The following is a 13,663-nucleotide window of genomic DNA, read 5'->3' as shown; positions in this document are numbered from 1 at the left end:
TTGGATGAGCTTCCTCCACGGAACACCTAGATGCCATAGATAGTGAGGGTGATGGGTCCGTAGGTAACATGCTTCCTTCTGTATCAGCTCTGAGCCAAAGCCTCAACACAGTTTTAAGGGACACAGTATTGTTATAGATGCCATCTTTTGTATCAGACATAAAACTGAGATCATTAATGATCACATTATAATTTTTGTAAGCAGACAACAACAGTATTTGGCACTGGTGCTCTAGCTAAATTTCAGCACTGGTAATTACATTCTGTCCGTCAAAAATTCCAAATAGACGCTTCACTTCCAGCCCTAAACTGTTGTGTAGTATTGATATGTGCTGTTAAATAGTTGCTGTGTTCCACTCAGACAGAGATGGTTACATGTCAGTTGCTGTTTTGAAACAATTGCTTAGAAATCCTGATATGAAAGGTGTTATAGCCGTGCAAAATATTAGTTATTAGTATTGTTCTCAATAAAGCTTTTCCATTCATTGTTAAAACTATTGTTGGGACCCCTTCCTTTTGTAAGGTGCTAAGCTTACGGGCAATGCTCTCTTCTGAATTAAAAATTTTGAAACACTGCAAGCTTGCAAGAGTCAACGACCAATTTATACAAGCTTTACCTCAGAACTGCCTGCAGCACAGGGCAGCTCCAAATGGAGGCTGGGAGTGAGAAAGCAATGCAGCAGGTGATGCTATTTTCAGTAACTCAGCTTTGACTCTATCCAATAAATACTAAATTGGTTTACTGGTTGCAAGACAGGCAGCTCAGTGTTAGCCACAGTATGAAATACGAGGAGATGATTCCTTTGCATTCTCATGTCATTTTCAGTACAGCAGTGTCAGCCTCCTTAGAAGGAGTCTCCCTTGGAGACCTGATGTTATATCATTAACACGATGCTTATTAGTACTGTTATAATGAGTCCTCCTTCCCTGTGATTTACCCTGGCAGAAGGGCTCGAGGTGCTATATATAGCATAGTAAAAATGACTTAAAATGCATTTACAAATATAAAAGCCTCCTTGTAAAAGCTTAACAAGTAAAACCAGCCAAGGGGTTTAAAAAAAATCATAGGTATATACTGGACTTGCCACACCAGATCAGACCAGTGGTCCATCTAGAATGAGGTTTTCAAAGGCATAGAGAAGAGTTAGGCTCCCAATTCCCATTGACCGCCTATGGGAATTAGGCACCTGTCATTTGTGCCTTTGAAATGCTCCCCCCAGTCCAGTGTCCTGTAACAAACTGAAATAAGCCCAAATCGATCGTAGGCACTCAAACCGATTTAAGTGTCCACATTGAGGAATTGCCCCAGTTTGACTCCATCGATTTAGAACCTGGTTTAGTTAAATCAGGGCAATTTTGGTGCATAGAAAGGACCTCAATTGCCCATCTGTAAAATGGAGATGATACTTCCTTTATCTTATCGTTTGTCTGCCTTGTCTATTTAAACTGTAAGCTTTTTGGGACAGGGACTGTCTCTAGCTATGTTTGCACAGCACCTAATACAGCGGGGCCCTAAGTTCATTTGGAGCATATCTAAGCACTATTGGAATGCATGTAATAAGGAAAAACAGTCTCTGTTGGTTAGAGGTTATGTCCCGAAGCACAAGGATTTATAAAAAGGACAAAAAGAATAAATACAGGACAAAGTCGGGGTCAAATTAAAAAAAACAAACACACAAAAAAACCCTCTGGAACAGAAAGGTTTAATGTGTTTTAAAAGTGAGGAGAGATGGATGCCAGGGAAGATCGAGTTCCATAGTCTAGGCGCCATCACCATAAAGGCCTGATTAGCCCCCAACCTATTGTGCTGGGTCCTTTAAATGGTGATGGATTGTGTTCTGTTCACTGATAATGGACAGAAAAGGGTACAGGGCCATTTATGGCCTTCAGACAAAAACTGGGGACTCTTCAAGCTAAATGTCAAAGTAAAGGTAGATAAATGGTGCTGGGGATTATTCAGAGCCAATTCAGTTTGTTTCCAGGTGGATTTTTGGTCTCAAGAGCAATAATATTACAATAGGCTACTGAGCAATTTTGTAAGCACTTTCCATTGCTGCTGGGATCATCAAAGGTGGTAGATGGGAAAATCCTGTCTAAAATTCATATTTTGATGCCTGTGAACAACCAGAGTTTCCCAGCTGCATCTAGGGTCCAAAATATAGGAGTTAGCAGAGTGATTGGTTCATGCACACAACTTACCTCCTGTAGGCTAGGAAAGTAGTAGGGCCTTGCCACGCATGGTTTTTTAACTGTGAAGGTGACAATATTTAAAGACAAGGGGCCTGATTCACTCTACAGGGTTTGCCACTACAATCCCAATTAAGGCTGTCAATTAATCACAGTTAACTCCTGCGATTAACTAAAAAAAATAATCGTGATTAATCTCTGATTTAATCGCCCTGTTAAACACTAGAATACCAATTAAAATTTATTAAATATTTTGCATGTTTTTCTACATTTTCATATCTATTGTATTCTGTGTAATTGAAATCAAAGTGTATTTTCTTTTTACAAATATTTGCACTGTAAATATGATAAACAAAAGAAACAGTATTTTTCAATTCAGCTCATACAAGTACTGTAGTGCAATCTCTTTGTCGTGAAAGTGCAACCTACAAATGTAGATTTTTTTTTGTTACATAACTGCACTCAAGAAACAAAACAATGTACAACTTTAGCGCCTACAAGTCCATTCAGTCCTACTTCTTGTTCAGCTAAGTTTGTTTACATTTACAGGCGATAATGGTGCTCACTTCTTGTTTACAATGTCACCTGAAAGTGAGAACAGGCATTTGCATGGCACTTTTGTTGCTGGCATTGAAAGGTATTTAGGTTCCAGATATTCTAAACATTCGTATGCCCCTTCATGCTTTGGCCACCATTCCATAGGACATGTTTCCATGCTGATGATGTTCGTTAAAAAATGTGTTAATTAAATTTGTGACTGAACTCCTTCGGAGAGAATTATATGTCCTCTGCTCTGTTTTACCTGCATCCTGCCATATATTTCATGTTATAGCAGTCTCGGGTGATGACTCAGTACATGTTGTTCATTTTAAGAACACTTTCACTGCAGATTTCACAAAATGCAAAAGAGGTACCAATGTGAGATTTCTAAAGATAGCTACAGCACTTGACCCAAGGTTTAAGAATCTGAAGTGCCTTCCAAAATCTGAGAGAAATGAGGTGAGGAGCATGCTTTCAGAAGTCTTAAAAGAGCAACACTTTGATGCAGAAACTACAGAACCTGAACCACCAAAAAAGAAAATCAACCTTCTGCTGGTGGCATCTGATTCAGATGGTGAAAATGAACATGTGTTGGTCTGCACTGCTTTGGATTGTTATCAAGCAAAACCTGTCATCAGCCATAGACGCATGTCCCATGGAATGGCGGTTGAAGCATGAAGGGACATATGAATCTTTAGCATATCTGGCATGTAAATATCTTGTGACGCTGGCTACAACAGTGCCATGCAAATGCCTGTTCTCATTTTCAGGTGACATGTTAACAAGACGAGGTCAGCATTATCTTCTGCAAATGTAAACAAACATCTTTTTCTGAGTGACTGGCTGAACAAGAAGTAGGACTGAGTGGACTTGCAGGCTCTAAAATTTTACATTGTTTTATTTTTGAATGCAGTTTTTTGTACATAATTCTACATTTGTAAGTTCAACTTTCATGATAAAGAGATTGCATTACAGTACTTGTATTAGGTGAATTGAAAAATACTATTTAGTTTGTTTTTTTACAGTGCAAATACTTGTAATCAAAAATAAATATAAAGTGAGCACTGTACACTTTGTATTATGTGTTGTAGTTGAAATCAGTGCATTTGAAAATGTAGAAAACATCCAAAAATATTTAAATAAGTGGTATTCTATTATTGTTTAACAGTGCGATTAATCACACGATTAATCGTGATTAATTTTTTTAATTGCTTGACAGCCCTAATCCCAATCAAAACCCCTGATCCTTGAATTTTGGAGTGTATAAGATCCAGTTCTGGATCTGAATTTTGCAAATGGCTCAGGTCTGTCCGATGGGCAGAACCGAAACCCTGGATCTAAAATATTAAAAACTTTGCAGCTTGAACCCATCTCCAGTTGAAACCTACACGAACGTGGACAAATGTGTTTTTCACAGCTCCAGTACTGACACTTGCCAGTGCTTACAGGTTACGGTGTTTTATTTAAGACACAGCCTGGAGGGGGGGAGGGAGAGGAGAAGCTCCTAGAGATAATATACTTGAACCTGACACAAGACCAACAGGGATCATGGCTGCTGGATACCATAATACAAGGGTGAGGCATCTGCTCACCTCCATTCTGCTGGCTGGTGTGGAGAGCGGGTCTAGGTCCACCACCTACTGAGGAGAGGCCAGAACACAGTGGTGCTGACCTCACACAATTCTCTCTGCTTTACATTCAGACACAATCTTGTCCTTATGGTCTAAAAACAATTTCCCTGCACAGGGGAACAGCGACAGGCAAGCAGTGAGCAAATTCTATTAGCTATATAAGAGCTCTGGCTCGCTGGTGCAAAGAGAGTTAATAATTCCATTCTAAGGCCTGCCTCTTGAACACTCTAAATATTTCAGGCATATTCACTCAGTGCAGTATTTCTATAGCTGACATAAATCTGTATGGCAAGGGAATTTACAACAGGCCTTGGTTATGTAGTTATTGGCAATAGTAATCTCGCCCTATACAGAACAACATTTGGAACAAGCCATCATTTAGGTCTGGATTTATACTTGGTTGTTCTAGTAAGGAACTTGGCAAATCATAAATTTCACTTAAAAAAAAGAAGAGCAAGGGTTGAAGATATTTATGAACTGAAGAGAGGAGAAGGAACCAGTCAAGGCCCATAATTTAGTGCTTCTTAGGAGGCGGTACAGCAGGAGCTCTGCTGGGTCAAGGTCCCCTTCACATCAGCATAAAAGCAACTTGCCTGGGAAGCCAAGATGGTCCAGAAACAACCTCAAAATCCATGCACTCCTTTGTCCCTATGCTCTAGAGATGTTCAGTACCAGGTTTTACTGCTTAGCCCCATCTTTATAACAAACCAAACTAAGAGTCCAGATTCAATGAATTCTAACATGTTGGGGAAATTTGGATGCAGATTCAAGCTTTGCCACTCTGACCCCTTTCTTCTTGGAAGCTGGTGACTAAATACCCTTGAGGATCTGGGCCTAAGGGCCTCATTTCCAGAGGAGCTGAGTACCCATAACTCCAGTTGAAGTCAATGGAAGATATGGGTGCTCAGCACCTCTGATCATCATGTAGTGAGTGATTTGCAAACCTAGCATCATTGTAAGACTCCAGTATTTTGTGTGGAACTCATAGCTCACTCAAACTGCAGTCCACCATGGTGTGAAGATGAGTCCTGTACAAGGTATAAGACTGTGCCTCTGCAGAAGGGAAACAGCTTTATTTTAATGTGTAAAACTCTTAGTGACCATCATTACAAGGAACATCCCTCATTTCAGACCCAAACTCGTCTCTCATCACACACACATCTGCTCTGATCTCATATTTTATTTATTTTCATGTACGAATTTGGTGCTGCTAATAATATGCCAGACTGACAAACCTGAAGACTGAAAGCCTCTGTTGACAGAACAGGCACAACAAAAACAGTGCTAGCACAAACTTCACCCCATCCCACCCCCATCCACTGGCAAGGTGTCTCAAGCATAACCTAGATGGCTGAGTGGGTAATTCAGTCTCAATGGCCTCAATTCAGCCTCCTTGAGAGGCGGTAGCCAAGTCAATGGAAGAATTCTTCTGTTGACCTAGCACTGTCTACATAGGGATTTAGGTCCGCTTAACTACAGGCAGACCTACTCTACACTTGAAAAGATCCACCTCCACAACAGGTGGTAGCTATGTCAGCAGGAGAAACTCTCCTGTCGACCTAACACTGTCTACACCAGTGGTTAGGTCAGTGTAACTGCGTCGCTCGGGGGTGTGGATTTTTCATATCTCTGATCGACATAGCTGGGTCGATCTAATTTTCTAGTGTAGACCAGCCCTCAGTCTTAACCCTCCCTAATGAAATTACCAGCAGGGAAGCCAAATGTGATGTAAACACCTGTCCACTGGCAAATGGGTTAGACTAGTAAAATCAGTCCATACAGACAATCAGGCAGCCATCTGACAGTAACAACTTTCACTCCCTATTGACTTGGGCTTGACTTGAACTAGTGTCCTAGAGGCAAAAACTCCATATCCCACCCCCAACAGATATCCGGACCTCCATGCTCACATTTATTGTTGTGAATAATTAATATCAGAAAACACTGACTCATGAAACCGAGATGACAGAAAATATTAGCTGAGAGGGGGAAAAGTTAATCTCACAGCATTTTAAAACATTGATCCAGATTACTGTTTTTCCTTTTGTTCCTCCTTCATTGTGGGTTTTCGTCCCAAAATTAGGACCATGGTGGATTGAGAGCTGTGGTGGGTGGGAGACAGCATGAGATGGATGTTTGTGTTTGTGTAAGATGTACATACTGGCTGCGCATCTGAGATCAGTTGTGAGAGGGATAGTGCAAGACAATGAGTCCCAGAGGTTAATATGTAGAACAATAATGACACCGATTTACATGTATATAGGGTGAGGGCTTTATTCTTGTAGCGGGATCTCACAGCACTTTCCAAGCTGTGGGGCCCGTTGTGGCTTTAAGAGTGTTGTAAGGGGCAGTGTGGAGGTGCACCACCCCAGCAGGAGCACCTAGAGGAAATGAAAGTGAGGCAGGTGCAATATCACTGGAAATAACTGTGGAAGAGTGCAAAGTGCACTCTGCACCCTGTGCAATAGGCCAGCTTAACTAACTGGTGGGGACGGGGCTTGTGTCATGGCCTCACTTCCTGCCCATCCCATTTGGGGTTTCTAGCACCCCTGATTACACTAGAGACCCCTGGTCTTTGCACTTGAGGAGGGGGGTTGTTCTTGGTCCCTCTATAGGTGCACAAAAGAGGGGCTGAAGACAGTTCCACCCCACCCCATTCTTGTACACGCATGCAGGATCAGGCACAATCTGTGCCAGGCATCCATCACCTGATCTCTGCTTAATGCGCTGGCTTGCTGCAAAATACAGTAACATGTCAAATTCTAGATCTCAGTCCTGATCTTTAAGGCACTCAATGGTTTGGGTCCAGGACATCATAAAAGATCATATAAAATTCTGGGAGTAGGACCCCACTCCAGGACTCCCACCCCCAGGTACAGCTGAACTGTCCACTGCAAGGGTAAAGCTCATCAGTACAGGGACCAGAACTTCCCCAGGAGCTGCTCCAAGACAGTGGAACAAAGTCCTGCAAAAACTAAGAAACACCACAAACCACACCCTCTCCCACTCCAAACACAAGGCATACTTCTCTGATCTTGCCTGAGGTAATAGACATAGCACAGCAGACATGTAATATATTACATGAAATACACCGCTACCTCGATATAACGTGACCCGATATAACACAAATTTGGATATAACATGGTAAAGTAGTGCTCCGGGGGGGCGGGGCTGCGCACTCCGGTGGATCAAAGCAAATTCAATATAACGTGGTTTCACCTATAACGCGGTAAGATTTTTTGGCTCCTGAGGACAGCGTTGTATCGAGGTAGAGGTGTAAAAATAAAAATCCCTACACAATCTCTCACTGAGGAGAAAGAAAGAACCAGACATGATAGATGTTCGTCACATTACTTTATGCACTTCTGGAAAGAGCTCAGATGCTATGGTTGGGAGTGTGGTTTATGACTGTGAGTGTGAGTATGGTTAAGAACATAAACAGTAGAGAGAAGAATCACTGAAATGCAGCCAGGACACATGTTTTTGGTGAAAAACTACATCCATTCTACAAAGCCATTTAGAATTCAGTCAGGACACTTAAGCTGCTAGGCTAAGGGACACCCTTACAGCTGCTGGCCAATCCCTCAAACCAGAGTGGAGTTCATCAGCCAAGTGAGGTAATTAAGGGACTACTTTGAAATTTTTGATCTGAGGCCCAGAAGTGGCTTACTGACTCCAAGATGGAGCAACAGCAATTGTGCAGGTATCACACGATGGGATACCCATGGTGGAAACAGGAAGAAGTAAATATTACCTAGGTTAGCGATCATTGTGTCCAGCACCCTCACTGCTGCAGTATAAATCCCAGAATTCTTAGAGTTCAAGTTATCAGTGACAACCGTCACCATGGAGATCACTACCGGGTGTAAGCCATCTTTGAGGATAGGGATCACGGAGGCAGCTGACTCTAGTGCGTGCTGGTTCACTTTCTTGTTGGAGTCCTGAAGTCTCAGAGTAAAAGCATCAAAAATCTGTTCAAAAATAAAAAAGCAAAATCAGGATGTATAGCACTGTTGGGGCTGGCAGGGAATGTAGAAATAGAGGCTTCCAGCAAGCACAAAAAATGGGCCACATCCTGCCAACACTTCATACCAGGTCAGCACTTACTACTGTGAGAAGTCTCACGGACTTCCATGTGCTGCTCACAATAGTGAGCACTATGTACAGTACTGTTTGCAGGTTCTAGCTTGTTTAATAGCTTCTCATTTTCCAATGTGTTAGGGAAAGGGGATTTGGGGGGGGGAGGGGTTGGCTGGGAGGGATAAAAATACTTATTAACCCTCCTCAATAAAGTTCAGAAATCCTTTTACTGAAGGGAGCAGCCAATCTCTTTAAGGTCCCCACATTTACCTTCCTTTGAGTCATTTCAGTGCTTGGGTAGAAGAATCACAATTACCAGTTAATAACAGAGTTTGGGAAGACAGGTGAGGCAAACGGGGTAGCTCTGGCTTTGCCAAACTAGGGTTGGTTCTGATCCAAGTCTTGTTTTACCCAACCCTCCCAAAACCTGGGGCTGGTGGAGTGCAGGGCTCTGAGAAGTGGTTCAGGGTCTGATCAGTCTAACAGGCAGGCCTCTCAGGTGTAATGCATCGTGCACTCCTCATTAGAGCAGATTCTGACTCCCTGTCCCACTGCCACCACATTCTCAGGCAGTGATCCCTGGGACAGAGAGCAGCAGCAGCTCCCTGTGGCGGTGGGGGTGGGAGAAGAGGAGAGGAGACCCTTCTCTTTCAGCTCTGAGCCCTCTGCCCTTCCCTTCAAGAGGCAGAAAGAAGGTCCCAGAATGGGACCCCAGGAGCTGACAGGTTTTTTCAGGTAGAGGAGAGGTGAGGAGGAAGTGATCAGGCTGAGCCACTACATTATCCACAGAAGAGAAAGGGGGAGCACAAAGCTGGAGCTGTGCTCTTCAGGGGTAGGAGGTTCCATACCCATCTCCCAGCCCTCTCTTATGAAAAATGTAGCAGCCCAGCCTACTCCTTCCAACCTCCCCACTCCACTCCTGGAAAACAGTGAGCAGTTCTGGGCAGCTGGGTTCCCTCTCACTATGAGGAGAAGGCAGAAACAGCAGGGCCATAAGCAGCAGCAGCTGGAAAGACCTTCTTGGGGGCAGCAGCAGTGGAACCTTGCAGAAAGGTAGGGCCAGGTTTGAATTAACTGTATTGAGTAAGGGTATGCCAGCCTGGCCTGAATTAACTGGAGGGTGAAGGTAACTGGAATTGATTGTATTGGGGGAAGCCTGGGCAGGGTACATGGGGAAAGGGAACAAGAGAAAAGGCTCTTGAGACCTGGACGATGTTTGCAGAGACGAACTGGGGGTTGTTCCTGCAATGCTCCACCAGCAGCGTCACTCCCTCCATTCGTGTCTGAAATTCCTTGGCCATCAGGAGTTTGTTCAGCTCCTTGAGCTGCTCCATCGCTTCCACACTACGGAGAGATGAGCGACGAACCACCGGCTGTGCTGGTGCTAGGGTGTCTGATCTGGACCTGGTGTTGGAACAGAAAAACTCAATGTCACCTTTGGGTAACAATGTTTTCAGTATAACAATGACAAACACAGCCTCAGGGTGCTTCCTGCTCACTTGGTTACAGTGCGAGCCTGCGCTAATAACTCAGCCTCAGAGCTTAGTATGGTTACAGGAAGCAACATCTAGTTAACATTATCTCCAGTTTATAATTAGGAAACTGAAGTACAGGGGGGTTACAGTGATCTACCCAAGGTCACCCAGAGGAATCAGTAGCAAAACTGGGAATAGACACCAAGTGCTGGCTCCCAGTCCTGTGCTCAGACCATTTCTCTCTTAGGGCTTGATCCAAAGTCCACTGAGTTAATGGAAAGATTCCCATTGATTTCAGTAGGTTGGGGACTAGTCCCTTGTAAGTGAGGCTCATTAATTCCAGCACATGCCTGGGAAAAATTCTAAACACAATGGTGAGGCTTATGCTCTCTTTCTTCTTGCCACCACTGAACACAATGGAACAAATCCACTGTGTTATCAAAAGAGAAAAGACACTGGTGGCTCCACTGCCAGTCCTGGGAGCAAAAAGGACCAAGTTCCTGTCTTGAACTCTGATCCCCAGCACAGCAGGTGTGGCATTGCCACTGGACTAGCAGCAGACACCTGGCTCAGTAATGTTCTCTTTGGATCTGATCCTTATACACAGCTACAAAACATTCAGACTAGCCTAAAGATAGTTTATTGAGGAATAAGGCTGAAAACTCCATCATGCATATCCTCAAAGATAATGAAATAGTAACAAAGAAATGTTCAGTACCCTTCACTGGAAGGCAGACTGTCCTGGGAGGTAGTCAAGCTGCTGTTCCTAGACTCCCTGCGGCCTTTGGCAGAAGGAGGTTCAGATACATTGTCTTCCATCCCCTATATATATATATATATAAAAAAATGCATCTATAAAAAGCGAGAGAAGATGGGAAATGATTTCTTATGACAGTGTGAAACACAGCTTAGAGCCAGGGTCCGTGTTCTTCAGATGAGAAAGCAGAGAATTTTATAGCCCAAAAAGGGAGAAGAGCCAGAGATGCCCTGAAATCCACTGGAGACTTTGCTATTGCCATCCTAATCAATCTGAGGCATTCAGATGCTACAGTGATGGGCAGCAGTATAAAACCCTATGACAGTCAGCTAGATCTGGTCACAGGCAAAACCACTGCAGTCACAAACTGGTGCCTGTTGCAGAGCAGATAACTCTGGGAACACAGATGAACCCCGCCCTAGTAGTTCTAAAGGTATCCTTGGCCTACAGAATACTGGGAGAATTCCACCTGAGGCATTCTTCCAGCTCCTCAACAAACCCATGTTCTTCTCTAGAAAGCCCATGCTCATCAGGACGATTTCCTACTTGCTGTAGGGATTCTTGGAACACTTTCTAGTTCCACATCACATGAGTGCAGAGGTAGTAATTTCTGATTGGAGTAGGTATGTACTCCGATTAAGCAACACCTCTCTCTTATTTTAGGAAATCTTCCAGGGACATCTCCTCCCCTATGTATTAAAAAGAGGTTTGACACTTTCAAGAGAACTACTCCCACCCCTGCCCTCTTTTTCTTTCTGGGTGTGAAGGAGACCATTTTCTTCTACTTTCCTTTCTTATTTGTGTCCATAATTCCACCTACTTTACCTCCCTCACTGCCAACTGATAAACTGGGTCAGGATCTGCAGTTCCTTTCCATGAACCAGAAGAGCCAGTGAGAGAGAGGGGGAGGGGGTTGTGCATGATCATGTATAGGCTCTCTCAGTACATATAAACAGAAGATATATCTCCTGATAAGCACTTACTTTCTGCTTTATTGTTGCCATAACATTCCGCAAGTTATGTGATGGGAGAGACTGTTTCAAATACCCATCGAATTTCGGATGAGGCATCAGCACATTCAGCATCTTCCGGCCGTAAAACCTAGCATGGGAAGGGGGAGAAATTAATGAAGGAACATTTTCTCTCAAAATATCACCATTTTATTTATCTATCCAGGAGGCAGGTAGGGATTACAAAAAGAAACTGAAATTTTATGCTTTCCATGTTCAATACAAGCTAGTGGCACTTTGTAAGGACTTTTATCCCCTCAAAAGAGAGATAAATAAAGACTAAGATTTACCTCAAACTGGCATCACTATACAATATGGCCTGCTGCATACAATAGGCTATGGAGCAGCAGAGCAATGAGGAAACATCCTCTCACTCTATGGAGATCTATTAAATAATTAAGGAATCTATTTTTCCTTTGATGGGGATGTGTAACGGTCATAACAATTTACTTCCTTAAAAAGGCTTTCATTTTGCAAGCTTCTAACCTACTTTAACAAATTATTGCAGAGTTGTTTTCATCCACTACCAAAGAGCAGCTACCTCTGTGGTGGAACATGGCAACTGTTCAACAGCACACAATAGTTTAGGGTGGAAAGTGATAACTATCAGAGCCAATTGAAGCTGCAAGGGGAATTTAGGGAGGCAGAAAGCATTGATTCAATACCACCAGAATTTGACCAGGATAGTGGGTGCTAACACCCCTAATCTTACCAGAAATGCTCCGGGATCTTTCAATGACCATAAGTGGCCAGGGATTCAGTTTTACATAACACCCAAAAGATACCCAAGGAAGTCATATTTGCATATTGGAGCCAAAGGAAACTGATTGGAGACTAAAGGATGTCTCATGCAATGTAAATGCTTGAATGGATCTTTATTGCCCGATAACCCATAAGAGATGGATCCTGCACCTTTTCTTAGCCAACAGTATACACACTGGAAGCATGCTTTCCTTATGCTTATTTTACATTATGTTTTCCTTATGCTTGTTTTACATTAGTTTGCATTGTCATGGTTTGTTTTTTGCCAGCTACTGATCACAAAAGGCTACTGCATCTGCGAGGGGAAAGGGACATCATTACCTAGTGTCTTGATTGCAGTCTTGAGCAAGCTTCACCAGAGCCTGGACCAGTAGTTCTGTGTTGTCTCTGGTGCCTGACAGAAGTTTTTCAGCCCCAATCTGTTCCATAACAGTCAGTAAGTGTTCAGCGGCGCACTTTCGAACAGGGGGGTTACGATGGCTGAAGACAAGACATCAAACCAGCACATGTCTATATGGCCCTTCATCTCCAAAACCACAGGCCTCTGCCACTTGACCAAGAGAGAGCTCCTTAATTGTTGGTAGTAGCAGGTCTCTTAGCCTCTCTGTGGACCCTGCTATTAGTGATCATAGTATCCATTCATACACACAGAACCACCATGTTACAGAGGGACCACATACAAGGATAAGAGGGGAATTCAGTCTCCATGGCACATTTGGCTCTTGGGGTTCCTGCTGAGATTAACAACCCAGACAGGGATAGGAGGGGCAACTATGCCTTTGACACTGATATTGGTGCATTAGCATTCGGACTTAGTTCACCAACTTGTTTCAGATCCAGCAGCCCATTGAATGGTCAGAGACCTAAAATCACAATGAGGGACAGTGCTATAGTATATTCATCAACACAGCCTCTGCCTAGATATACCCAGAGCATTTGGTGTTTTAATGTTTTCAGGACTGCAGAAGGTATATAGACATGTATCTCACCAACAGTTTTAGCCAGACCTTCATTTACTGGAATGAATAGCACCTGTTTGAAAGCGCCAGGTATGGAACCATCACTTTGAAGTGGTGCCAACTTAGTGGTTCCCAGAAAAGTCTGTATCTCAAGACCCAGAGGATCTGCTGCACTGAACTGAAGCGGGCATTTTGGTGATGCTCTACTGTGCATTTTGAACTGAAAGTGAAGTTTTTAAAGACAATGATGGGAGACTCTCAGG

At 43.3% G+C, this 13,663-nt stretch overlaps 1 protein-coding gene across 2 annotated transcripts in view; it reads right to left on the bottom strand.

Annotated features, from left to right (window-relative positions):
• Positions 1 to 13,663, bottom strand: part of TOGARAM2 (TOG array regulator of axonemal microtubules 2) — a 73,838-nt gene that overhangs the window by 5,925 nt on the left and 54,250 nt on the right. For both annotated transcript variants that reach the window (XM_045012009.1, XM_045012010.1), the window contains exons 14-18: positions 12,763 to 12,921; positions 11,653 to 11,770; positions 10,631 to 10,734; positions 9,643 to 9,841; positions 8,112 to 8,328 (exon numbers count right to left, since the gene is read on the bottom strand). In XM_045012009.1, coding sequence (XP_044867944.1) covers positions 8,112 to 8,328; positions 9,643 to 9,841; positions 10,631 to 10,734; positions 11,653 to 11,770; positions 12,763 to 12,921 — 797 coding nt within the window. The remainder of the gene's footprint in view (positions 1 to 8,111; positions 8,329 to 9,642; positions 9,842 to 10,630; positions 10,735 to 11,652; positions 11,771 to 12,762; positions 12,922 to 13,663) is intronic.

This window comes from Mauremys mutica, chromosome 3 (genome assembly GCF_020497125.1).
Source record: "Mauremys mutica isolate MM-2020 ecotype Southern chromosome 3, ASM2049712v1, whole genome shotgun sequence".
NCBI lineage: Eukaryota > Metazoa > Chordata > Testudines > Geoemydidae > Mauremys > Mauremys mutica.
This window is presented reverse-complemented; position numbering and strand designations above follow the sequence as displayed.